The 27922-nt window shown below is 33.7% G+C and overlaps 1 protein-coding gene across 2 annotated transcripts; it reads left to right on the top strand.

Annotated features, from left to right (window-relative positions):
* The first annotated feature begins 3114 nt into the window (after positions 1–3114).
* Positions 3115–27922, top strand: LOC128171865 (dipeptidyl peptidase 9-like). Of its 2 annotated transcripts, none has more exons than XM_052837639.1 (18): positions 3115–3235; positions 4133–4693; positions 4886–5060; positions 5636–5863; positions 7245–7306; positions 7895–7995; positions 9815–9992; positions 10074–10236; positions 10783–10856; positions 11793–11863; positions 14677–14758; positions 17127–17256; positions 20164–20341; positions 20716–20827; positions 21427–21579; positions 23003–23145; positions 23402–23513; positions 26555–27922. In XM_052837639.1, exons 2-18 carry the CDS (start codon positions 4202–4204, stop codon positions 26645–26647), a joined length of 2547 nt encoding a protein of 848 aa, XP_052693599.1. In that variant the 5' UTR covers positions 3115–3235; positions 4133–4201; the 3' UTR covers positions 26648–27922. The 2 variants fall into 2 exon arrangements, with proteins under 2 accessions (XP_052693599.1, XP_052693600.1); XM_052837640.1 differs by having other exon boundaries at positions 3139–3229.

Here is a 27922-nt window from a genome sequence, read left to right as displayed (position 1 = left end):
GTGGTCGATGGGATATTTTTCTCTCCTGGGAAGGGAGAGTGTGGGGATCCGATGACAATTTTCGGTAACTTAAATACTGTGGAATCATCAGTGTTCGTGGGGGACCAATGTTCGTGACATTCGTGGGTAACCCTTGCGGTAGACAGACGTCTCGGCCCAACGACACCTCGGCCCAGGGCGGATGACACCTTGGCCCAGACGGGTCGGACCAAAACTATTGACACCTCGGCCCACAGAAACTTTCAGTTAAAAATATGTACAAGACACCTCGGCCCAAAGAAACTTTCGTTAGCATTTTAAATTATAAACAGGGGCAGTGTGTGTGTGTGTAATTTAAACCTATAGGGTTTGAGACAATTATTTTAATCTAATTAAATAAACATATTGATCATTTTTTATAATATATTTACGATATAATATATTGACCTTTTACAATGTACTTACGATTAAGTACATTGACCTAGAATCTGATCAGGATGTGAAAGTGTAAGACTTTTCCGAGACTTTTCCGAGGTATTACTACTTCGGAAAAGTCTCGGAAAAGTCTTACACTTTCACATCCCGACTGTTAATCGGATTAAGGACAGTGTAAACAAAACCAGGATGTACATCTATTTAGAGGAGCCGATAAAGGAACAATAATTGAACATTTATTTACTAAAATTTATGTTTACATTATATTAACTTTTAAATAAGATTGTGACGTGAAATTAAAGACAGCAGAAATTTATATTATATTATAAATTATTTTGTGAGTTTCCAGGATTTTATCATGATCTATTATAGAACTTTATAGTACAAATAATTATGGAATTTGTTTACTTGAATATTAATTTGTTAATTTTGTACGTAAATGAGTGTTATGTATGTTATCATATAAAAGATACTCGATGGCACTCTTGCGGGAGAGCCACTATACAATCCTCCATACGATCTGGACCTGTACCAAATAAACTGTTAGAAAAGACGTTTGATTTGTCTTATTAGCTCGATACGAACGAAATGTCCCTACGGACCATGAACAATTTGGCCATACCCACGAAAATTGACCCCCCACAAATAAAAACGATTCCACTGTACGCGCGAATTGAATATTGATGTTTTTAAATATTTTTAAATTTAAATATGAAAATTGAGAACCGTTGCTATGGTAACAAGCTTAAAAATAAGAAAAATTATAATATTTTTAGGCATATTTAAATGGATATTATTCACTTATAATGAATAAATATATAAAATCAAATGGTGAGAAAATTTAAAGTATGTCCTTAACTTTAATGACACTTGAAAAAAATCTTAAATTTTTTAAAAATAACTGCCGTTGCTATGGACTTTTCAAAAAGTAAGAATTTCTGTGTGATTTTTTACACAACTTAATTCTCCATAGCAACAACACTTCTCTGAACACATTAGTGGGCAAAACCTTCTAATATGGCTTCAAAGTAGGGAAGTTTTGCTATTTACCCATCTTTAGCCTCGATTACCATGGCAACGGTTCCCCTAATCTCAGCGAGATTCGTCGAGACTGAAAAATTTTTGACGGACGTCTCTTCCGAATCTCAGACCAGTGCCACACAAAGTGATTCGGGAAAATTTGCCCCAACTTCGGCCGGTTGTTATGTTAGAAATACGCTGAATTAAATCATCTGCTCGCTTCAACTTTTTACTTTGAACATCCCTTTAACTCCCTATCAACATAAAATGTTAGGTTCCTACCGTTAAAAGATTTATATCCCACAAAATATGAACGTGTTTATTTTTCAATTCATTTCCACACTCATTCACATCTCCAATGCTGAAGAGCTCCAGTCAAGGTCACAAATAGCCTGTTTCAGAATATGTCGTACTCAAAGGTTTCAACCTTATCATTTTATGAATATTACATTATAAAATTAAAAGGTTTAGTTATAAATACCGGATATTTCCTTTTAATTTATTATTAATTCCATATTTTATTTTTATGGCAAAAAACTTGACATCTAAATGCATTTATAAAGTTTCTGTTTGCCCATTATAGTTTTCTATGTAAAACTACAAATACGACATATTTTGAAACAGTCTATTTATGACCTTGACTGGAACTCTTCAGCATTGGAGATGTGAATGAGTGTGGAAATGAATTGAAAAATAAACAAGTTCATATTTTGTGGGATATAAATCTTTTAATCAATCAGGCACGTAGCATCGTTTTTGAAAGTGGGGGGCCAGACCCATCCAAAAAATCTTGACAAGCAAAAAAAAGGGAAATTGAAAGTTTTCCAAAAATCTTCAAAATCCTAATCCGGGGGGGGGGGGGGGGGGGTAGACTCAACTATACTTCCAAAACAAAATTCTTCCCTACCAAAATTTGTTTCCCTCCAAATCATAAAATTCCTAATCCGTGGGGGGGGGGGGGGGGGGGACATCAATTTGACTACTCATTTCCTAATTTTCATACCAATTTTTTACTAACTTCCTAACTTCCAAAAAAGTGGGGGGGGGGGGGGGCAACTCCATTATAATTCATTTTTTTATATGTAATTATTTAAAAAATGTGTTGCTGCGAGAAAAAGTGTGGGGGGGGGTCAGGCCCCCCTGGCCCCCCCTGATGCTACGTGCCTGTATATATATATATATATACACTCCAAGGATTCTTCATTGAGGGATGCCGGGCAAAATCCTCGGTTAAGTGTTCCACAGTTCAACAGTTCACAGTTCCTTAAATACCATGTATTTGGGCTATTTTTAAGATACACGAGTGACCAATTCATAATAAGTGCCCTCCTGTAAGGATGTGCACACATGGTTTAGATAGATAATACCCTCAAGCAAATTGGGTTATTTTAAAAAAAAAAAAGAATATCAATCGTAAGGTTCCGAGGTATGTGTGTTTTATATATATATAAAATATTAGAATCATATAGGAAAAATTAGATGGTTTTTCGTTCTTAATTGTAATAAGTGTTTTTTTTTTTAACCATCTGACTATAAACGTTATTAATAGTTTTTCAATTTTTTTATTCAACTAACTTAACTTTACATTTTGTACACTTGCCTTTTATCATCATTTTTCAAATTTAGATACAAGTAGGCATATCGACCTTCTGTGATTAACTCAATCCGGGGAATCTTTTTCCGTGACGTGCGCTTTTCGGCTTTTACTAACTACTGCAAATTGTCGGTAAGAAAACCGACAAAAATTCAGCGGAGAAGAAAAGTTTGTAAGAGGACAGAAAAAGTAGGCATGGAGGTTTGTGTAAGTCTCTCAGTCTTTGTCCATAATCCACGCGTGTAGATTTCTGGTGCTGTGTAATCTATTGATGTAAATGCCCGGATTGGTAAAGGAAAAGGCATTCGACTGTTAGGTAGTCTTTCCTCTATTCTCTTTCGTTGAATGTCAACACAGGGATTTGACACAAAATTTAAATGATATAGATTACATTTTTTAAAATATAGATAGACATCGGATCTTTCATTATGTTTTAGGTACTGAGGTCAGTGACGTGGGTGTAAATGTGTTTACATCGGAATTAAAAATAGTTTGGAAAATCACCTCATCGTTGGTAATTTACATACTGTAAATTCCAAATTAAACGAGAGGAAATGTCTCGAAAAGCACATTTTTAAATCTCGCTTTTAGTTATCGGACAGATAAAAACTAAATGAAATTATGAGAAAAATTCAGCTGCCATGATTTTATGTTATTGCAATTTGATGCAAAAAAAAAGTTTGAATTGCGGAATGAAGTACTCGCTGTAAATAAGGAATATACAAAGTTTGCTGCTGTTGTTGTTACGTGTCCATGGTACTTCATTGTGTACAGCCAACCAAATTTCCATTTTGTGCTACACCAGAGACATAATTTATGTCTCTGGCTACACCTAAAAAAAAAAAAAAAGGTTTTAGGAATATTTTGCTCTATTTCTCACCAGGTCTTTATTATCACATTTAATATTTTCATTGAGTTGAAATTGCAACATGGGCTGCACTAATGTACTCTTTTTCAAGTTATTTATTTTATTTATTTTAATAAGTTAAGATGACATATTAATTGTTTGACGTTTATTCAGTCTGAATTCAATTCTTTGATCTGCAACGTTAACAAACTAATGTAATGAATTGTTATGTAATGAATCATAATGTGAATAACTAGGTTTAGAAGAAGAAGTCATGGACAAGCTGTTACAACACCAAAGAAGGCAATAATCCCACTGCTGAAGCCATGGCAACAGAGATACCTCCTGACCTCTCCGAGGTGGTGACCTCGAGTTCATCTGGTCAGATTTCCAGTTTCTGTCCGCAGTCCTGGCGCATGATTCACCAGAACGTGGTCGAGAGTCGTAAACTAATCACGATGCTGGCCAGTCGTGTCCCCGGCTCCTTCCACTTCCGCACGCAAACCACGCCCAGCGGAAACAAAACCAGGCTCTATTTCCTGGGAATGACCTCCAAAGGTCGGGAAAACACGCTACTGTTTGCAGATCTCCCCCCGGTGGTCCCTGAAAACCCGAGCATCTTGTCTCAGTGGCCGCTGTTGGACTCGTTTCCGGCCAGTATTCCATTGTCCCAACTATCGCGAGAGGAGCAGTTATTGAGAGAGAGGAAGAGAATGGGGACTTATGGTATCACATCGTACGAACTCGTCGAGTCGGAGGGAAAATTTGTGTTTCCCGCCTCCAACTCTCTCTTCTATTGTAGCGATCCCGATATTACGGTAAAAATATAATTAAATCTTATTTTACAGTCTTGTATTGATTGAGTACCCCAAAAAATGGAACTATATTAAAGAGGTTGTTGATCGTTTTAGTGTACAATATGACGTACATTAAATTTTTTATTTCATATGATAGACAACTCATAAATAGTGAGTTTGCTATTACATTTTGAGATTTTACTGGTTATGTAGATGACAGAACCAGTTTTCCCGGTGAATATCTCCAGCAGTAGGGTAGAGGGAGCCCGCCTTGACCCCAAACTCTGCCCCCACAACTCTCAACTCTTGGCCTTCATCAACCAGGGTGATATCTGGGTCGCCAACATAGAGGATAATCAGGAGTGTCGGCTCACCTACACCAATACAGGTAACAGACAGCTACAGGTAACAAATACAGGTAACGGACAGCTACAGGTAACAAATACAGGTAACAGACTGACTATGGTAACAAATATAGGTAACAGACTGACTAAGGTAACCAATACAGGTAACAGACTGACTAAGGTAACCAATACAGGTAACAGACTGACTCAGGTAACAGACAGTTACAAGTAACAGGTTGATACAGGTAACATCTACAGGGACAGCCACAAGTAACAGGAGATCGAGCTCCCATATGGGATTTACTGACCATGTATAAACCATATTAGGTCAATTACAAACAATGTAACGATTATACCTTAATGACTGCCTTTTTTTGTGATAAAAAGTAAATAAAACAATGAAGATCAAGCTTTTATAATGATATTGAAAATTTCAATTTGGGTACGAGACCTGACGTCATAATGCTCTAAAATGACGTCATAATGCTCAAGGGGGGTAATATTTTCTACTTACTATGAATGGAATATACATGGTCTCTGCGTGATTGCTGTTGACCAATAATTTTCTTATAGGAGGTAAGATATAATTATATACTGTATGATTATTTGTCAACAACAGGAAGTGGTAGCTTGGAGGATGAACCGCTGTCCGCAGGAACGCCATCCTTTGTGGTGCAGGAGGAGTTTGACCGCTACACTGGCTACTGGTGGTGTCCTGTGACCACCGGGGGAGCCACCTACTGTATCCTGTACGAGGAGGTGGACGAGGGAATGGTGGAGATCCTCAATATCTTCTCTCCGTCAGTGGAGGGGAAAAATGTGGATCAGTACCGTTATCCACGGGCTGGTGAGTGGTAGTGGTAGTGTGGAGAGGGGAGGTGTCAGAGGTTGTTAGATGTTATAACAGGAATTAAAGACACTTAAAGGGGAGGTGTCAAAGGTTGTTAGATGTTATAACAGGAAGTAAAGACACTTAAAGGGGAGGTGTCAAAGGGTGTTAGATGGGTAGAGAGGGGAGGTGTCAAAGGTTGTTAGATGTTATAACAGGAAGTCAAGACACTTAAAGGGGAGGTGTCAAAGGTTGTTAGATGGGTAGAGAGGTGAGGTGTCAAAGGTTGTTAGATGTTATAACAGGAAGTAAAGACACTTAAAGGGGAGGTGTCAAAGGTTGTTAGATGGGTAGAGAGGGGAGGTGTCAGAGGTTGTTAGATGTTATAACAGGAAGTAAAGACACTTAAAGGGGAGGTGTCAAAGGTTGTTAGATGGGTAGAGAGGGGAGGTGTCAGAGGTTGTTAGATGTTATAACAGGAAGTCAAGACATGGAAAGGGGAGATGTCAAAGTTCTTACATGTTGTGAAGGTACTAAAAATGGAAGTTGTAGTGTAGAGAGGGGAGGTCTCAAATGTAGTAGATGTTGTAACAGGAAGTGAAGTTATGTACATCACAGTTTGTAGTACTGAAGGGGAAGATTTCAAAAGTTTTAACAGTAACAGGTAATGAAGTTGGAATTGGGAATGTCAAAAGTATTTTGCAGGTACAGGTAGTTAGATTTTAAAAGGAAAAATGAGAAAAGCTTTTAGCTGTAACAAAGAACTGTAGTATTCAAAGGGGTAGTGTCTATGACACAATAATTTAACAGAAATTCAAGAACAAAAAGTGGCCATATAAAAAAGATACATGTCACTGGTACAGATTGTGTTTTGTAATTATGTGTATTTCAAACTGAGTGTACCAAAAGCTAGCTCAAATTTTTATTTAATCGTTGAATACATTCAAAAATAAAGAAGGTACAGTTTCCTCCAATATTTACCCTAAAATTCAAAAGTTGTTTAAATCTCATTAAAATACTGTCCGAAGCTGTCGCCCACAACAAAATTAATATATTTTATGTGATATCAAATGATGAAGTTATTATGTGAGTTTCATCATGGGCAACAGCTGCGGACATATTTTTCTATTTAAAAAATACACTAAGAAGCTAGTGTCTTCTGCTCATTTTTATAAAAATTACGGGAAAATGCACTGTTTGTGACGTCACAATTAATCTTGTGAAAGTTTATATAGGTAACTATTTATAGATTCTTAATTTATGGGTATTCCGGTGTAAATAAACGTTACATTTCAATTTCCTGTGATATTTTTAAAAATCACTCGAAAACAGGGCCAAATATGACATAAACTGTACCTAGTTCTTTACCGTTCGATTTTACATCCAATTTTATTTCTAGGTACTCCCAATGCAAAAAGTGTTTTGAAGCTAGTCAAGTTTTCTTTGGACAGTGAAGGCAAGGTATGCTACATGTATAAACATCTAAAATATCATGCTGGGTTGATACACTGTTCTCTGTATCAATATGTATCATGATGATATTTGTGTCACAATATAATACGTATTGCAGCAATATTTTCATTTTATTAAAAAAGTTTGTATTCAATGTAATTTTAAAAAATTGAATACGAACTTTAATATCAACTTAAAGAAACAACTTCACCCTGAATGCATTTAATAGTACTTAACAGGATTAAGGTTTACTGTAAATTCCTAATATTACGCGAGTACTTAATTTTGCAAACCGGTGTTTTTAAGTAATGTTACACATAAAAGTTGTCGTTTGTATGAAAGCCATTAAATTTGAAATGTTTGTTTATTTTATTGCATTTATATCACAAAAAACCTATTAATTGTCGCAGAACAGCAGATTCTTTGTTAAAACTGCATTCTTTTCCATCATATTCATTCTTAACTTCCCTACACCATGTACACTACACCAATGAAGTGGGCTTGATATACAATACAAAATTTTTACACCGGTGTATATCGGTGTACACCAAGATAAGCTTAATCAAGCGCGCCCCATGTTTTGACTTTCACTTTCAGTTTTGTGGTGTACAGCACTTTCAGCTGTTGGAGCCCCTGCTGACATTCTTTCCATGGATGGAGTACATGGTTAGAGCAGGATGGACTCCAAACGGAAAACAGTACGTCTGTATCTATCTGATCTCTCTCTCTCTCTCTCTCTCTCTCTGTCTCTCTCTCTGGATGTTCTCTCTATATGTCTCTCGCTCTCGTTCATTTGTACATTCTTACTGTGGTATGTAAGTGTATACTCACAATAGATAATAGACAGCAACCACACTAAGTCTTAAAGATATTGCTCAACTTACAGCAAAATCAGTTTTTATTGCCATTACAATGTTCAATACGTTGTTTTTCATTTTAAAAAGTGAAAGAGAAGAACACAGAAAATTAATAAATAATACACAAGAGATAAAGTTAAAACAAATCAATTTATTTTACTGTATAGTACATTAAGGTGGCTCTATACACCCACAGTTTATTCCAATTTTCAATAGAAGACCACAAAACATATACTTATCAAATATTAAAATGACGATAGGGATACTATAGGTATTTTTAAAGAATTTTTTAATGTTTTTTCGTGTTTTTGTAAAATATTTTTTAAAAAGACAGCTATCAACAAATTGAGAGAAATTATTTTGTCATATGATGGATATTTCCTTCGGACACATAAAAAAAAATATAACACTTCTTAACATTCAAAAATGTTATTATTGCAATTTTTTTTAGTATTTCCCCAAAACATATTTTTTCATATTTTCTTACTCTGTTGACAAATCATCTGAAAAAGTTGCTTGATGTTATAAGAAAATGTATTTTAATAAATGTGAAATAAAAAATTGAATGAAAACAATTGCAAATGAACACAAAAAATATTTTAAATTTTATTTCGTATGAAAGTTCCTCATGTAAGGGTTATCGTTCCTAAGTCCCAAGGCCCAAACACCTTGGGGACTTTTCATTTCTGAGTTTAAGAAAATTTTCTAAATATAATGTTGGAATGATAAATACATGCATACTTCATTATAGACTTTGCCCTGTATAAGTGAATATATTCGCTTTAGTGCAAAACTAAGTCAAATAAATAAAGGGGAACATTGACTAGGCTAATAGGATTTATGTATCCCAACCTGAGAGAAATTCAAAGCAACCCTCTCAACCCCGTTAGGTGTCGATATTAATGTGCATTAAAGTATATTATAATTGAAATATTTTCACCTGTTTAGAATTTTCTTTCACGGTATTCAACCAAAAAATACGTTTTAGAAATTTTTAGAAAGTTATAAAATTTATTGTTCTCGATGGGAATTGAACTCATGACCTACTGATTTGTAGTGAACCCACTAACCCACTGCGCTACGGTGTAACATATCGATGATGCTAAAGAAACTCTTAAAAATTTATACTTGATTTTATTGTTTATTTCGATAAATAATACCACACAACGTGAAGGTGTCACATACCACATTACTTGTAAGTAATAAATTTTCCAATTATCAAATTAAATCTATCCATTTAACAAATTTTTCAAAATAGCGGTTCCCATACAATTCACCTCAGTTTAAATCAGCCAGTACCGGAAATGCATGTTTCCAGATTTACTTTTTTGCGTACTGCGTCATCAAAAAGTGGTGTATAGAGCCACCTTAATACATATAGTTTATATAGTATTATTTTTGATTGACCAACCCTTGGAGGTTTAAAAACCACAGTCCCATTTTAAAAGCGGAGAAAAATCACTTCTCTGATACCATATTATAAGTATTTTCATTCATCAATTATTATTAAAAAAATTAATAAACTTATCTAATGCCATGAATTATGTTAAATTTTAATTGTCCCTTGCACAGATCCCAATAAGCTTGTTTTAGATGCAACTTTTGTTTGTCTCTATATTATTATAGTTTGCTATTTTGTAAGACTTGAGTTTTATTTCAGTGTGTATGCGGAACTGCTGGACAGACAGCAGAAGAGGATGAGCCTCGTTCTGATACCGGTCGATTTCTTTGTTCCTGTCCGCCAGTTTTCTGATGATGATATGGAGGAGGATGTGTTCGGGAGAAACATTCCCCCGCTTACTGTACTGTATGAAGAAAGCTCCGAGATCTGGGTCAATGTAAGTATCAGGCAAATCAGAATAGGTGGGCCATGTCTTCCTGATATTGCTATAAATAATGCCATGTTTGACTTTTTTTAGACTCACGATATTTTACACTTTTTACCTCATCCCAACCCCTCGGAGATCAAATTCCTGTGGGCGTCAGAGAAATCGGGCTTCCGTCACTTATACTCTGTCGTGTCAAAGCTAGAAAACTGTGATAGAAAAATGTGTGCCATGGATCTTCTAGAGGAAAATCAAGGTAAAATCTAGAGGGGTTACTAATAACTGCCAAGGTAGAGTCTAAAGGGTTAATAACAGGTTTAGAGGGGCTACTAACAGATGTCAAGGTAGAGTCTAAAGGAGTTACAAACAGATGTCAATGAGTTACTATCATTTTAAGGCATCAAAAGGGTTACACATTAAAATGTTACATTATAATAAACTACAATTTCTCTCTCTCTCTCTCTCTCTCTCTCTCTCTCTCTCTCTCTCTCTCTCTCTCTCCTCTCTCTCTCTCTCTCTCTCTCTCCCTCTCTCTCTCTCTCTCTCTCTCTCTCTCTGTCTCTGTCTCTCTCTCTCTCTCTCTCTCTCTCTCTCTCTCTCTCTCTCTCTCTCTCTCTCTCTCTCTCTTGTGTCAAACCGATTTATATTAGTTGTAACTTAAGATAAAATTGAATATGCTACTGGCAGATAATCATAGCCTTTTTCATGCATGTATATCCTCATTGCCATTTTAGTTTTTTTTTTTATTCATAAATTTTAATAATAAAGATCAATGAACTATAATAATAATTTTTTTTTTCAGATGGACAATTCAAAGCTAATGTGATAAAAGAAGTAATGTTGACATCAGGAGACTGGGAAGTGAACCCAAAACAGGTACTGACACAAACAACTAATTAATTAATTAATTAACAACTATTTAATTAATTAATATATTGTGATAAATCACTACAAACAGCTCTCACAGATTTTGAAATTCTGAGAGTTGTGAACTTTTCTGAAATCATTTTTATTAGGGGGCTCAATGTAATTTCATTGCTAACAAGTTTGGGATAATTTCAATAAACATTAAACGAATGCTTGTATATACGTTTGTGGGGATGTAAATTCGTCGGCAAGGGTTACGCATGATAGCCACGAACATTAGTCCCCCACAAACATTGGTGATTCCACAGTATTATGTACTGTGGAATCATTAATTTTCGTGGGGGCCAATTTTCGTGGATTCCTTAAATTTTACAACTTCGTGGGGACGTAATTTCGTGTATTCTCTCAAACATACAGAGGAAATATGACTTTATCATCCTAATTTATTAATTCGTGGAGGATGTTAATTCGTTGATGAGAGGTACCCACGAATTCCACGAAAATTGAGCCACCACGAATTCTAATGATTCCACAGTATATGAATTTTGTGCCTACAATTTCATATTCATATTTTGAAATTGTAATAAGGATTATTGCCTAGTTGATGAAAAAATGGGTAAATGTGGGGACTAACAGGGGTAACGGCCATGGGTAAAATGGGGAAAACATGTGATGGAAAGATGGGTAAATGTGGGGACTAAGAGGGGTAAAGAAGATGAATAAAACTCGGAGAAGACGTAAGGGAAAGATAAACTTTTGTGGGCTAGCCATACGTTTTTGTATTAGTCAGTAGATTAGACAAAAAATGTTTTAGGCAAAAGAGTGTATATACAATGAATTTTGAAGGTAAAAACTGATTTCAAATTTGATTTTAACATCAAGACAAAAGTAAAAAGATGCATTAAAGCGTGCAATGTTGAGAAAGACGTGTTTTGTTGATTGTAGATATGGGTCGATGAGAAGAGAGACATTGTCTACTTTGTTGCCCTGAAGGACAGCGTCCTAGAAACTCACCTGTAAGTCCCGTAGATTCCTATTTAAACGCAAGGAGGTAATTTCCGCATAAAATCGCGAGAAGCGCATCTCACGGGTTTTCAAAATTGATTTTGGACACTCAGATGAAACTAAATGAAAATGTGATAAATGTTTGGTGTTCGCTATTTTATTCTTGTGATTTGATGCAACACGGGCGAATAGTGGAATTAAGTACTCACTTAAAATAAGGAATCGGTCAACTGTCTTGTATGTTGTAAATCATTCGACCAAACAAATGTCATTAGTTCGATCATTCTTTAGCATTTTTATGTATTTCAAATATTTTTTAAATTTAGTTCCCTCGCCACCCCTCAAATTTTGCTTTAAGAATATATTTCAAATTGTTTATCATTATACTAGAAAGCTATACATTTTGAAATATAACCAGCCTGTGCTTTATTGAAGAATGTTTCCAAAAGATGACCTTTAATGGAATATTAAAGCAATATGAGCTGCAATTTTCATGTTGAAAATTTTTTTGAAGAAAATGTTACTTTGTACTAAAATGACAAAAAATATCATGGTTTTAAAATTTCTGTTAGCTCTGTTTTTGTTGGAAAAGCCATTAAGAAGCCTTAATTGGAGCAAAATTGAATTATTGTCGTCCTGTAAAAAAATTGATCTGCTATATATTCCTTATAAGGGAAATCTTTCTCCTGACAAAATTTAATGATTTTTTAAAATCTTATTTATAATAAAAGTTTACGTTACAGGCAGACTTATCATACTATCAGGTTTTTGCAGCAAAATAAAATTATAAAAAATACAGCTCATATTGCTTTAAAGCATGAAAACAGTCACAAATAATGCTAAGGCCAGCATTTTTTGAAATTTCGATTTACAAACCCGCCGACCCTATTTTTTAAAAAATTCAAATAAAAATAAAAGGACCTGAACTAGCTTTTAATTTTATTTTTTCCTCCGACCCGAAATTTTCTTTCTGGTAAAAATAAAAATAAATGTTGATGCAATCACGTATGTGTAGTCTGAATTATTGTTGTTCATGCATTGATTAAAAAGACCAAGTTCTTTCCGATCAAGTCACAGGCACTAGAAGTCAGCAAAAAAAAAATACCATTGGGCCTACTACTGTTTGCTTTCGTCCAACCCTACAATTTACGACTATTAAGTTTTGTGATCGGCAACTTAGCCAGAATTTCCTCAAGAAAGAGAAGTTGTTCTATCACAATTCCGTAAATTAAAAAAAAAACTCATCGGCAAGAAAATAATAAGTAACTTTTTTAAAAACATTTTTGCAAAATAAATTCTAAAATAATCATAATTTAACCGTTTGGAAATAGATCCTCTACATAACGGTTGTAAGTGGGTCATAGGGTTGGACTAATAACCCTAAATACACTGAACACAGGAGTCTTATGACTGAAGGAAAGAGAATGATTTTATTTGTCATTAAGCTAACAAAATAACGAATCATTTCCTTTATTAAAGGTATAATTACATAAATAATTAAAATTTTAAAAATTAGTTAGTCTTTTTTAAATAAAAAAACTTGTTTGATTTTTTACTGACATTTATGGACATGCATCTAATCCAATTTATTTTCAGTAACAATATTTTAAATTTTGAATTTGTGAAAAGCATTGTTAATTTAATCAAATGAATGATTTCTCATACTTCATCCTATTTTTCTGCAAGGAAGAAGTGAAAACTCCCTTAATTTTTTTTTTTGGTCTTAATGTATATGTACAGTATGTACTTGTATATAAAAAAAAACCTTCGTTTTTATACATGCATATACAATAAATCAACACAAATTTACAGTGCCCATGGATAAAATATGTTATGATAAGAACATCAACAACCAAAATTACTTATATATTTAAAAAATGGCAGCTCCTGGACACGTGTTCTTATTTTAAAAATAAAAAAAAATATTGTTGAAAAATTGTGTTTTATTTTTATTTTTTTTTCTCGACGGACAAATTTTTCAATTTTATTTTTATTTTTTTTCCCTCCTCCTCACCAAATAATTTGAAAAATATCTCGTAAATCTAAAAATAAAAAAATGCTGGCCTAAGTTCTAACTTTTAAAAGCCAATTCATGTACAGCTTTGAATGATCAATTTTCAGTAGAGTTATTGCCCATGGACTGGATATTTTTTAAATGTCAACAATGTAGCTGAGTTTTCTTGGCTTTTTGTTACAGTTGTGAAGTTCAGTATATAATTCATTGGTTGACACTCAAGTTATTTTCTAAATTAATCAGAATTTGATTTTATCTTATAAATTATCACTTTCCCCGACATTTTAGGCATTCTTGCAGACACAAGTTGGTAGTTTTTATGATGTAGCAATAAGTTGATGTCACAAAGTCAGGTAAAAGTCAAATCAGAGTTGTTGCCCTTTGACCTTTGGAATTTGTTCTGATATTCAATTTCTCTACATCTATGTACGTGCATAATTTGTAAATAACAAAATGCATTCTATGCCTGGTTTCAGTTGTAGCTTGGTTTATGCTCTTTATTGATAATTGACACAAATAGAACGCAATTGTTCTAAGGATGATTGGTTTAAACACCCATTGGAATCATTTCTCAAATCAGCAGAAAATTTACTTGTTTTTATATGAAAGATAGCATGATGCATCAGAAGTATAAAAGTCAGATATGGTTACCTTGACGTTTCAACCACTGAGCTATGATGTTATGCAACCAAATCGAATGATACAAACAATTTAACCAAACATTTAAATCTCCATTTTGTGATGGAAAGTCTTACAAAGTATATTTGTTGATGTAGTGAGGTACAATAAGTGATGGTGTTCTGTTTTCAGATATGCTGTGACCTACTCAAAGCCGAGCGAGCCCGTGAGACTGACCACCCCAGGGTACTCACACGCAGTGTCACTGAGTTCAGTAAGTACAGCAAAGAACTAGGTACCTTTAACCCATGTTCTGCCCTTAGTAAATACTCTAAACAACCAGTGATGACCCAAGTTTGTTATCTAAATCTCCAAGTTTGTCTCTAAAGGAGCACATGGCTCAGTGGTCATGGACGTTAGGCCAGTAACTGAAAAGTTGCTGGTTCAAACCCTGATGTGGTCACTTGATGTTGTGTTCTTAGACAAGGCACTTTATCTCATTGTCTCAGCTGAAATTGGGTACTGGCTTACGCTGGGGGTTAACCTGCGATGGAATGGTGTCCCATCCAGGGGAGTTAATGACATTCATCTGCTTAGCACCACGGAAACTGGGGTTAAGCAACAGCCTTCTTCGCCTTCATGGCACAGAGAAGGATTTTACGAACAAACATTTTAAACAATTAGTTATGACCCAAGTTTGTTATTATGAAACTGTCTATCAGTCAGTGAATACATCAAAGAACTAGTTACCATAAACCCAGATTCTGCCCTGAGTTCAGCAAGCACAACAAAGAACCAGGCACCACTAACCTAGACAATATCCTTACTATCCAGGCCTCTGGATCATGAAGCAATTTACTAGTATGACAAAAGTCCAAATTTCAATCATTCAGTAAATCATAACATATTTTAAAACTATGCTTCAAATTTGTGACTGTTAACATAACATAGAGACACATTTCAAAAGCATTTCATTCTTTTAATGTTTTTCAAAACACAAAACAGTAGGACAGTGTACAATTTTTTACTAAGGTCTGAGATTGCTTCATGATCCTAGGGCCAGTTACAATAAACTCAGACTCCACCCAGAGTTCCATCAGCATAAAAACAGAACTATGGATAGGCACCAAGAATTCAAAATTCCTGGAGAAAGCTCTTAAAATTAGTACTTAGTAGACATGGTGACTTTATGACAGTAAGAAAATGCTCTCAGTTAATAGGGAGATAAGTGATACCAGGAAATTTTAGTTTTTTATGCTTTGTGTGTTGTCAGCATCTGTTGGAAAGTTTTCCAGATTTGTCTATTTTTAATGAAACATGTGTACATACATGTATTCATGTGTATAAATGCCTCAAACTTCTATTATTGGTGTTAAGCTTGTTAAATTTAGAAAATCATTGCATGCGAAACTATAATGTACTTCAGGGAAATCCGTACTTAGCGAAGCTCATAGGGCGAGTCTCAAAGTCTCAGAAACAAGAGCGGCAGAAATTGCAATAATTTCCTTGATCAAATAAAAAAAACACCCCCCCCCCCCCCATTTTTAAAAATCACATTGAGGAATAGAGATTTGGAATAGATACATGATAGATGTTTTACTAGTATAATTGAAGCTGTAAAGAGAGATGTTATATCATAAATTTTAACACTTTAGACATGGAATTGTTGAGATAAAATTTCTTTTTTGTATTTTACGGTACCAGCATTCTCTTTTGTCCTCAAAACTTAAGTTTTTTATGACCTTACAAGGAGGACAATATCAGAGAGCATTCATTGAGATGAAATTAACACAAATGATACCCAAAATAACATCACTGATTTTAGACCATTGTTGAAAAAAGACTATTTAAAAAAATTAAGTTAAAGGTATATTCATGTGTATAAATGCCTCAAACTTCTATTATTGGCGTTAAGCTTGTTAAATTTAGAAAATCATTAAAAATCACATTGAGGAATAGAGATTTGGAATAGATACATGTTAGATATTTTACTAGTATAATTGAAGCTGTAAAGAGAGATGTTATATCATAAATTTGAACACTTTAGACATGGAATTGTTGAGATAAAATTTCTTTTTTGTATTTTACGGTACCAGCATTCTCTTTTGTCCTCAAAACTTAAGTTTTTTATGACCTTACAAGAAGGACAATATCAGAGAGCATTCATTGAGATGAAATTAACACAAATAATATCCGAAATAACATCACTGATTTTGGACCATTGTTGAAAAAAGACTATTTAAAAAAATTAAGTTAAAGGTATATTCATGTTTTTAGAAAAAAAACTTTGGTTTGTGTGTCTGAGGATTGCTTTGTCATCATCAGACCCCCCCCCCCCCCCCCCACTGTTCTATAAGTGGCTGGGTGTTAGTTATAGCTGTATAACGTCAGCCAGATTATGTTACTATGTACTGTCTCCTTTCTTTTATCATTCTATAGTTCCTCTGTTTTACTTTTAACGTTCTTACCTATGTCTCCTGATTTTGTGTTCTCTACTCTAGGAATGTTTAGTTTGTCTTTTGGGGGAGGGGGGGCATTAGGACTTTTTATCCGATTTAAATTTTGTCCTTTTTGACCTAATTCTTTTTTGTTTGTGACCTGAATATATTTTTGTCGTACATTGTTTTATGTTTCTTCTCTAGGACTGTTCGTCTTTTGTCAGCGTCTACAGCTCGGCCAGAGAAACCACTTCCTGTGTTGTTTACAAGATTCTCCATGACAACGACAGACCAATGAGCACCAAGTCCTGGGGAATTATAATGCCGCCCATTGGTTAGTTTACATAATGGAGTTATGGGTTTCTTGGTGATAATTCAATATGTTGTATCAAAATAACTCCCCCCCCCCCAAAAAAATGAGGTGGTTTGGAGGATTTTTTTTTTATTTCCTGACATTTTATTTTGGCTGTTTGTAAGGAATCCTGCATTTTTTAAGATAACTCTGAGAAGACAATTTTCATCAAATTCTTTAAATTAAAAATCCCCCAAAACTGCTTATACATTTGTTTTAGGTCATCAATGTCGTAATCATTGAAATATAATTTTTTATGCATATACACTTCCATATATAGAAAAGAAATAATGAAATTCATCAATATTTCTCCCAAGTATATTATCCTTATATATGTGGAATAGAGCAAATAAAAGTTTATTTGAAAAAGAGTCACAGAGTGAATAAGATAATGATATCAAAGAACCAAATCTTAATTTGGATGAAGACAGTTTGCATCACCCCCCCCCCCTATTCCAAAAATGCCTTATAAAAAACCCACTACTGTTCCTAAAAACTTAAAGACATATAAAAACACAAGAGCTTGTATTTTGTCTCTAAATAAATATGCACCTCTTTAAAAAGCAACAAAATGGTACCCCCCTTTTTAGGTCATGGATGCCATTATTTAGGCATGCTTTCATCTCATTGACAAGTTAATTATTGTCATTCAGAACAAATAGAATAGTACTTCTCTATCTTTTTAACAACTTAAAAGCAACAAGTTGTAATTTTGATTACCATCTATGCCTGCATTTGATAATTTTTGAAATCTTAAAAAAATTTGAGTTCAACAAGATGAATTAATTATTTTCATAATGGGTTATTTGTTACATGTCAGGGGTATTAATTATTCAGTTTTAAAAAATCTTCCCTTTTCTAGAACCTTTTTTTGAGTAAAGGCATTCAACATTTTTACAATTTTTATGCTGATAAGATTTTATGAAATTTGTTTAAAATAATTAAATTAAGTATCCCTGAAAAGGAAGTTAATTAAAAAAATATATAATGTAAGGATGAAAATCTTGAGCATTATGTAATTATAAACACTTTCAGGAATATGCTTTAGAGGAAATTTTCAAATCCACACTAAATTGTTTTTAAACCCATTTTCTGCCAAATACATATCATACTAGTAAATATTAATATACATTAACAATATTATGATAAGTGATCTCTTGAGTTACATATCATACTAGTAGATATTATACATTAACAATATAATGATAAGTGATCTCTTGAGTTATAACATGTAGCTTTCTCTGGATCGATATTCACACCAGAAAATATTGCAGCTATCTCAACTGTTAATGATGAAAAACTAATTTGCCTATTCAAAAAAGAAAGCATTAAATTATGAAATGAAAATCCTCAAAACAAATTGTCTACATTATGATTTTCCATGTATTTTGCTAACACAATGTTTGAAACCAAATATCAAAGATTTTCACTTGTACATAGTGTACTGTAGAAGCACATAGTTTCGTTGTGTCAAAATTTCGTTGATTTTAAACCAAATTAGATTTCGTTTTTAATTTATTTCGTCATATATTATAATTGTAATTTCTCTGTATTTGTTAATACTTGGATTAAAAACTTGTCATGGATTTAATTTGATAACGAAATTAAATCCTCAACGAATATATCTGCTTCTACAGTATATCAGGTTAACTTTTTGGTTGGCTGGAATAATTAAAAATACTGGCAGGTACCTTTGAAGAGAATTTATCATGTTAGCTAGATAGGTTTAAAGGGACTTAGACACGATTTGAGATAAAAAAAATTATTTTTATTTTTTATGTATAAAATGATTTACTGGAGCATTTTAAATGATTGACCAAAATATTGAATGTTAAAGTCAAGTTACAAGCTAGATACAGAGGTAAGAATTGGTTGTTATGTAAACAAAGCTCGAGTCTTATAGTTGTTTACAAAAAATGTAATGTAGAGAATTACCATTTCTTAGACAAAATGACATGTAAAAACAACTTAAACTAACTCAATATCTTATTAAATACTATTATTAACAAAAGAAAGATACATTTGATTGAAACTTACACCAATCCAACACATATGTAAAAATGACAATATTCGAGCTTTGTTTACAAAACAAAGAACTATGAACTCTGTATCTTGCTTATAACTTGATATTTGACTTTCAAATTTTGACATAGCATTAAAAACGTCTATATTTATTAGTGTAAACATTGAAAATGGAAAAATAAATTTTGAACATTTTTAGTCAAATCGTGTCCAAGTCCCTTTAACCAGATCTTTGTTTTTACCACAGAGCTGAAAAACTTTTTGACAGAAATCTAGAACCAATCAGTGATTTCAAAGATTGCATAATGTAAAGAGCTAGTATATTGTATTATTGAAACTGATCAAACCAATATTAGTTTTACAGCATACCCAAACTACAGTTTTTTTCAATCTCTTTGATAGAACTTCAGAACCAATATTTGTTTTATTGCATGCCCAAGCCTACAAATTGATAAAACTGAACAATTTATCTTTGATTTTACTGCATGCTAATATATACATAGTGCCTGTTTGGGAGGGTAACAGTTGAAATTGACACCCCGAGAAAACCATTGTCAACCGACGCAAAGCGAACTGTACACGCATAATTTTCGCGCATGTAACATTTTTTAATGTTACCCGTTGCTTACGCTGAGGGTAATAGAAAGGATTATGAACTGCGTCTTAACCAATCAGATTTCAGTATTTAACATGAAAGTATAACAATCTTTTTTATAGAACTTAAGAACTGGTCTCTGGTCAGTCCTTATGATTGAACTTAAAAACCAGTCTTTGTTTTACAGCATGCCAGTCTATTTGATAGAACTTAAGAACTGGTCTCTGTTTGTCTTCATGATTCAACTTTCAGAACCAGTTTTTGTTTTACAGCATGCCCAGACTACAACGCCCCTGAACTATTCCAGTACCAGAGTCAGTCGGGGTTCACTCACCACGGCTTGTTCTTTCACCCTCACGGGGAGGAGGCAGGCAAGAAATACCCCACCGTGGTAATGGTGTACGGGGGACCCCAGGTACAACAGGTCACCAACTGCTTTAAGGGAATCAGGTCAGTAGGTCAACAGCTGCTTCAATGAAATTGGGTCAGTAGGTCACCAACTGTTTCAATGAAATCAGGTCCATGCAGTTTAATAATGGATCAAATCAGTGTTTTATGGCTGAATGTAGCAGATTGCTTAGAAATAAGGTATTTAGGGGTCAAGTTCAGTGTTTCAAGGTGAATAAACAGGTTTACAACTGCTTCAAAGAAACCAGGTCAGTGTAGGTCAAATTTAGTAGGCCATACAGTGTTTCAGTGTTAACAAGTCAACAAGAATTACATATGTATGGTAGTTAATCATTCAACAGGCCTGGGATGAACATTTTCAGATTTTGTGGTATGGTGATAAATGGATGATATTATACTAACATTTTCCCTTTCAGGTTTCTGCGTCATCATGCCCTGGCGTCCAATGGGTATGCTGTCGTAGTGATCGACGGCCGGGGATCATGTGGGCGGGGCCTAAAGTTTGAATCCCACATCAAAAACAGACTGGTAAGTTCATTAATGACACTATTAAAGAGATTTAGAATTGATGGCATGTAGATGTAGTTTAAGACAAAAAATTACCACTGACTTAATAAAGTTAACATGAAACTATTATTGTACACATAAAGAGCATGTTTGATAAATTTGATCTGAATTATAAGAAATAAAGTTGAGTTGGCATAAGGAGCTTATATAATGTAGGGTACTGTGGAGATTGAGGACCAGGATCTCTCCTCGGCCAGTCACTGTAAAATATATAGAAGTATATTAAGTAGAGATTGTTTAATTACGAAAGGGTACTGTGGAGATTGGAGACCAGTGTGAGGGCCGTGGTACCTGTCCTCGGCCGGTTACTGTAAAATATATAGATGTTTTTTAAGTGGAGTTTGTTTACTATAGGGTACTGTGGAGATTGAGGACCAGGGTGAGGAGCTACAGTATCTGTGCTCGATCGGTTACTGTAAAATAAATAGAAGTATATTAGAAGCTTGTTTACTGTAGGGTACTGTGGAGATTCAGGACTGAACCGAGGGCTGCCGTACCTGTCCTCGACAGGTCACTTTAAAATAAATAGAAGTATACTAAGTAGAGCTTGTTTACTATAGGGTACTGTGGAGATTGAGGACCAGGTTGAGGGGCTGCAGTACCTGTCCTCGGCTGGTTATTGTGTGGACATGACCAGAGTAGGCATCCATGGCTGGTCCTACGGAGGCTACCTCTCCTTACTGGGCATCGCTCAACGACCCGACGTGTTCAAGGTAATGTTAAAAGCATTTTGTTCATTTTAAGATGAACAACATTTAGATGTGATATGTGCATGGTTAGATGAACAACATTTAGATAGGATATGTTCATAGTAAGATGAACAACATTTAGATATGATATGTTCATAGTAAGATGAACAACATTTAGACCAGATGTGTTCATAGTAAGATGAACAACATTTAGACCAGAGGTGTTCATAGTAAGATGAACAACATTTAGACCAGAGATGTTCGTAGTAAGATGAACAACATTTAGACCAGATGTGTTCATAGTAAGATGAACAACATTTAGACCAGATGTGTTTAAGGTAAGATGAACAACATTTAGATATGCTGTATTCATAGTAAGATGAACAACATTTAGACCAGATGTGTTCATAGTAAGATGAACAACATTTAGACCAGAGGTGTTCATAGTAAGATGAACAACATTTAGACCAGAGGTGTTCGTAGTAAGAAGAACAACATTTAGACCAGATGTGTTCATAGTAAGATGAACAACATTTAGACCAGATGTGTTTAAGGTAAGATGAACAACATTTAGATATGCTGTATTCATAGTAAGATGAACAACATTTAGACCAGATGTGTTCATAGTAAGATGAACAACATTTAGACCAGATGTGTTTAAGGTAAGATGAACAACATTTAGATATGCTGTATTCATAGTAAGATGAACAACATTTAGACCAGATGTGTTGAAGGTATGATGAACAAAATTCAGATGTGATGTGTTCATGGGAAGATAAATAACATTCAGACCAGAGGTGTTCAATGTAAGATGAACAACACTTAGACCAGACGTGTTCATGGGAAGATAAATAACATTCAGACATGGTCAGTCTGTGTTGTCCCAGTGCTTCAATAAGATCAAGGGAAAACACAACACCATGATGCATTGTAAATTCTTGGAAAAAACCATAGCAAGATATATTTTGATTTATTTGAACTTTTCCCAATGAAGGATTATACAATGTCCCTAATTTTTCTAGGTAAGGCAATCTCTGTGAGCTCTCTTGTATTCAGAACATACAAAGTTATATTTAAAAGAGAGAATTTTAGCCAATGCAATTCGCTCAGTCTTAAATTTGCTCTTAGACAAGAAGGGCAAAAATTAAACGGGGATGAATATTTCCTTGTTTACAGTATATATTTATTTTTGCAAAATTGTTAATATGTTTTTCTCTAATTCAGTTATAAGTAGCTAACAGTGATGTCTAAAAGTTCTCCAGGATGTATAGTTAATTTGGTTGGTTACTTGATCAAATCCTGTGAAGCCTGAAGGTCTATAAGGCCCAGTTTATACTTGTTTACATGCAAATTCTCTAGCTATTGAATTTTCTCCTTCATAAAATTGATATGAATAACAGTTTTGGTTTACATTCTCTCAACTGACAACACTTTCTGAATCTTACAGGTAGGGATAGCTGGTGCCCCTGTCGTTAACTGGCTGCTGTACGACACTGGATATACGGAGCGCTACCTTAACCTGCCGTCTGAAAACGAGGCTGGCTACAGGAATGGGTCGGTGCTGAGTCACGTCGACCAATTCCCCGACGAGTAAGTAAAAGATGTTTAACACAATGTATTATAGGGAAAATACATCTCGATGAAAATTCAATTTCATTAATTGCTTTAACAATAAAATCATTAAAAATTGATAATTAACACATATTAATGATACTACCTTGTTCTTCAATCAAATTAAAGTGGCTTTAAAAATCTAATGAATATCTTTAAAATATCCTCTGTTTGGTGATAGAACAGAGATGTATTATGACGTAGTCTCTTTAACAGAGCTGTGTTTGTTTCACAGGGAGAACAGAATCCTGATAATTCACGGACTGATTGACGAAAACGTCCACTTCCACCATACCAGTGCTCTGATAACGGCTCTAGTGAAAGCCTGTAAACCATACAGATTACAGGTAAATAATGTAAACCTTATTACAAGTAAATAGTGTAAATCATACAGGTAAATAATGTAAACCTTATTACAAGTAAATAGTGTAAATCATACAGATAACAGGTAAATAATGTGAACCTTATCAAAGGTAAATAGTGTAAATCATTCAGATTACAGGTAAATAATGTAAACCTTATTGCAAGTATATAGTGTAAATTATACAGATAACAGGTAAATAATGTAAACCTTATTGCAAGTAAATAGTGCAAACCATACAGATTACAGGTATATAATGTAAACCTTATTACATGTAAAAAGTGTAAATCATACAGATAACAGGTAAATAATGTGAACCTTATCAAAGGTAAATAGTGCAAACCATCATGTAAATAGTGCAAACCATACAGATTACAGGTAAATAATGTAATCCTTATCAAAGGTAAATAGTGCAAACCATACAGGTAAATAGTTTAAACCATACAGATTACAGGTAAATAATGTGAACCTTATCAAAGGAAAATAGTTTAAACCATACAGATTACAGGTAAATAGTGTGAACCTTATTACATGTAAAAAGTGTAAATCATACAGATAACAGGTAAATAATGTGAACCTTGTCAAAGGTAAATAGTGCAAGCCATACAGGTAAATAGTTTAAACCATACAGATTGCAGGTAAATAATGTAATCCTTATCAAAGGTAAATAGTTCAAATCCATACAGGTAAATAGTTTAAACCATACAGATTACAGGTAAATAATGTGAACCTTATTACATGTAAAAAGTGTAAATCATACAGATAACAGGTAAATAATGTGAACCTTGTCAAAGGTAAATAGTGCAAACCATACAGGTAAATAGTTTAAACCATACAGATTGCAGGTAAATAATGTGAACCTTGTCATAGGTAAATAGTGCAAACCATACAGGTAAATAGTTTAAACCATACAGATTACTGGTAAAACACTGTAAACCTATTACAGGTAAATAGTGTAAACTACACAGGTAAACATAAATAGTGTAAACAACACAGGTAAATAGTGTAAACCCAATTACAGGTAAATGGCGAAAACCTTATTGCAGTTAAATAGTGTAAACCACACAGGTAAATAGTCTAAACTATACAGGTAAATTATGTAAATCATACAGATTACAGGTAAGATAGTGTTATCCATACAGATTACAGGTAAAATAGTGTAAACCCTACTTATTTCAGGTAAATTGTGTAAGCCATACAGATTATTGTTTAATTAGTGTAAAGCGTACAGATTACAGTTCAAATAATGTAAAATATACAAATCATTGGTAAAACACTGTAGACAATACACATACATAGCGGAGGCCATACAGACTACAGGTAAAAAGGTGTATGCCAACAGATTACTGATAGAGTAGGGTACGCTTGTTACAGATTACAGGTATCTAGTGTAGATCAAACAAATAATAGGTAAAATAGTCTTACATACCAAATAAAATTATAACATTGTAAGTAATTCAAGTAATAGGTAAAATATTTTTGACTATACAAATTACAGGTGATATTTTTAACGTGTAAAATTTTCACCTTGCATACTTATAAGGTAGTTTTATTTTACCCTCCTACATGCACCTATGCTAACCTGGCATTGGGTAATCGTAATCGAGTAATCGTAATCGATTGTAATGTTTTCGAGTAATCGACAGTAACCTGTAATCGAAGAGATTTTCGATTACTTGTAACTGTAATTAAATGATTACAGCCAAAAAGTTCAGTGTAATTATAATTACTTTTTCGATTACTTTTGATTACTCTTTGCATAAACATATTGTGATGCACATGTTGTAGGAAAAAAACTCTTCAAGTGTTGTTTTTAATACATCTTATAAAATATTTATAAGATAAAATTGTTTATATTCATTTTTTTATGATTTTCCATTTTCACTTAAAATATACCTATTGGTTCAAATTGAGTATATAATCAAATAATCAGTTCACTCTGTGTTTTACACTTCCTTGCAGAATTTTTTTGATTATTTAACCTAGTGTGGTTTAAAAAAATAACTAAGCTACTGACCATTATTTAAAGAGAGAGAGAGAGAGAGAGAGAGAGAGAGAGAGAGAGAGAGAGAGAGAGAAAGAGGGGTGTTATATTTAGTGTCTTTTTGGCCAGAGAAAGAAACAAAAGGGTGTGTAAGTGTCAGTAAGTGTGTTTGTTCTTGCCAGGTAAGGAATGCACAAAGCAGTTAATGAGATGTGAGCACCCTAATCATGTTTAGATAACAATTGAAATAGCCCCAACAAGGATCTATTAAATCAGAAGTTCCCTCAAAGTTCTTTGTATATATTGCCGATGATATTTTTAAAATTATAAAATTTTAATTTAATTCCTGTTGTCGAAATTTATCAATCACAACAGAATGATTATGATGTTAATGGTGCAAGGTCAAGATTTCATACAAAGTCGTTAACTTCCAAGAAAAAAACTTTGTTTTCATAATCTAAATGACAGAGCTCTCCTTATAATTGCTTATGATTTGAATAAGCATTAGATATTATAAAATGTTATCTTATTAAGATTGAAATATGAAGTCTCAAATTTTCAATCATTCATATAATGAAAATACATCTTTAATAAAATCAAATTAACTTGAAGAGTTTATATGATATGTTCTGAAGAGGTACCATTTAAGTAATCGATTATTAATCGATTACATGTTGTAAAGTAATCGATTACAATCAATTACTGGACAAAAATGAGTGTAATCGATTAATAATCGATTACACAAAATTCCCCTATGTAATCGATTATTAATCGATTACATTTTTAAGTAATCGTGCCCATGCCTGATGCTAACCTGATCAATGGTAAACAGTCATATCTGTAACTTTTGAGATCTACCTAAATAACTTTGAATATCCAATTGATAGAGTTTATCATAGTCATTGTAAACCTAACGGATTGCTTGTAATATTGAAGTTTGTTTCGGTATAACATTTGTTGAAATATTCTGATGGTTATGATAATCAAGTATGTCTGTGAATGAAGGTGTACCCCTCTTCACTGTTATATGTCTGTCGTTGTAGATTTACCCCAATGAGCGGCACGGGATCCGGAACCACGAGGCCAGTGAACATTACAAGACTATGATCCTCAGCTTTCTCCAGAACCATTTATGACCACCCCCTGAAAACGGAGGTTCTTTTATTCCTACCATAAGCATTTGTTATGGAGGTTGCCTGTATCTCTGCATAACCACTTATGACCTGTGCTGTGAAAAGGACCCAACCCATTGTAATGGAGGTTCTTTTATATCTACAGAACCATTCATCATTATGATCAGCCCCCTAAAGCTGAGGTTCTCCACTTTTCTTTTTATACATTTTATCTTCGTTTATCATGAGCCATCCATAGTAAGGGTATTTTTGCTGTGAACCAAAGTCACACGTTAGAGGTTTTTCCTCTCACCTACTTCAAGAAAAGACTTTAACGAATATGAAATAATTTTCCATAACATGATCGTGAGCAAGATTTCAATTCTTTGGAAGAATAATTCTCGGATAAGATACCCGGTATGAAGTAATAGGATCTGAAAATTGTGCGTGTGTTATGACAAAAGATTTGGGTTATATAAACCACATAGCAATCTGTGATTTTTTATCAGCTAGTTTTACCGAAAAAAAGAAAAACTGTCATCAATAATTTTGTATTTACCATGATTTATTGAAAATGAAACTTATGCTGAAAATTTTTTAGCAATTTATCGTTGATGTATAATCAATTCATTGTAATTTACAGAAACCGTAGTATCAATTTGTTAAAAAATTGCGAGGTTTCGTATTTGTGTGTTAGCTGGCGTGATTTTCTGAAAGCTTGAGTTACCGGAAGTGAACTGTGAGCAAGTCGGGATATCGAACCCGACATCAGTATACCAGTGCGACTGTTTTCGATGATGATTTGATCTTCCAACTCCTTAACATATTCAGGGAGATCTGTGGGTTTTCAACACCTGCTAATTGTTAATATGATAAATATTCAAGAAATATTTTTATTTGCTTTATACAGGCGGTTTGCTTCTATTTTCTATGATATTATAAACTTTATCAATTATAGAACCCATAACATTTCTTTAACATACAGTATCTTTATTTGATAAACTTATTGCTGTCTAAAAAAGATGTTACACGTTCAATTTACATGTCTCTCTCCGCTTTATGACGAACTAGTTTGTACCATTTAATTACCATACAGTATCTTATATGATAAAATTATTGCTGTATAAAAATGTCACACATTCAAATTAAATGTCTCTATCTCTCTTTTCATTTTATTACGAATTCGTAGAGCCGATGATAACGTTTAAATGAAGTTTATTTATTAAACATTATTGGCTTGCTTAACTTCGTTTAATATAAAGACAATTTTATGTTAGAATACATTGTGTTCTCTCTCCA

Source organism: Crassostrea angulata, chromosome 2, assembly GCF_025612915.1.
Source record: "Crassostrea angulata isolate pt1a10 chromosome 2, ASM2561291v2, whole genome shotgun sequence".
Taxonomy (NCBI): domain Eukaryota; kingdom Metazoa; phylum Mollusca; class Bivalvia; order Ostreida; family Ostreidae; genus Magallana; species Magallana angulata.
Note: the sequence above shows the minus strand (reverse complement) of the source record. Positions and strands in the feature narration are given on the sequence as shown.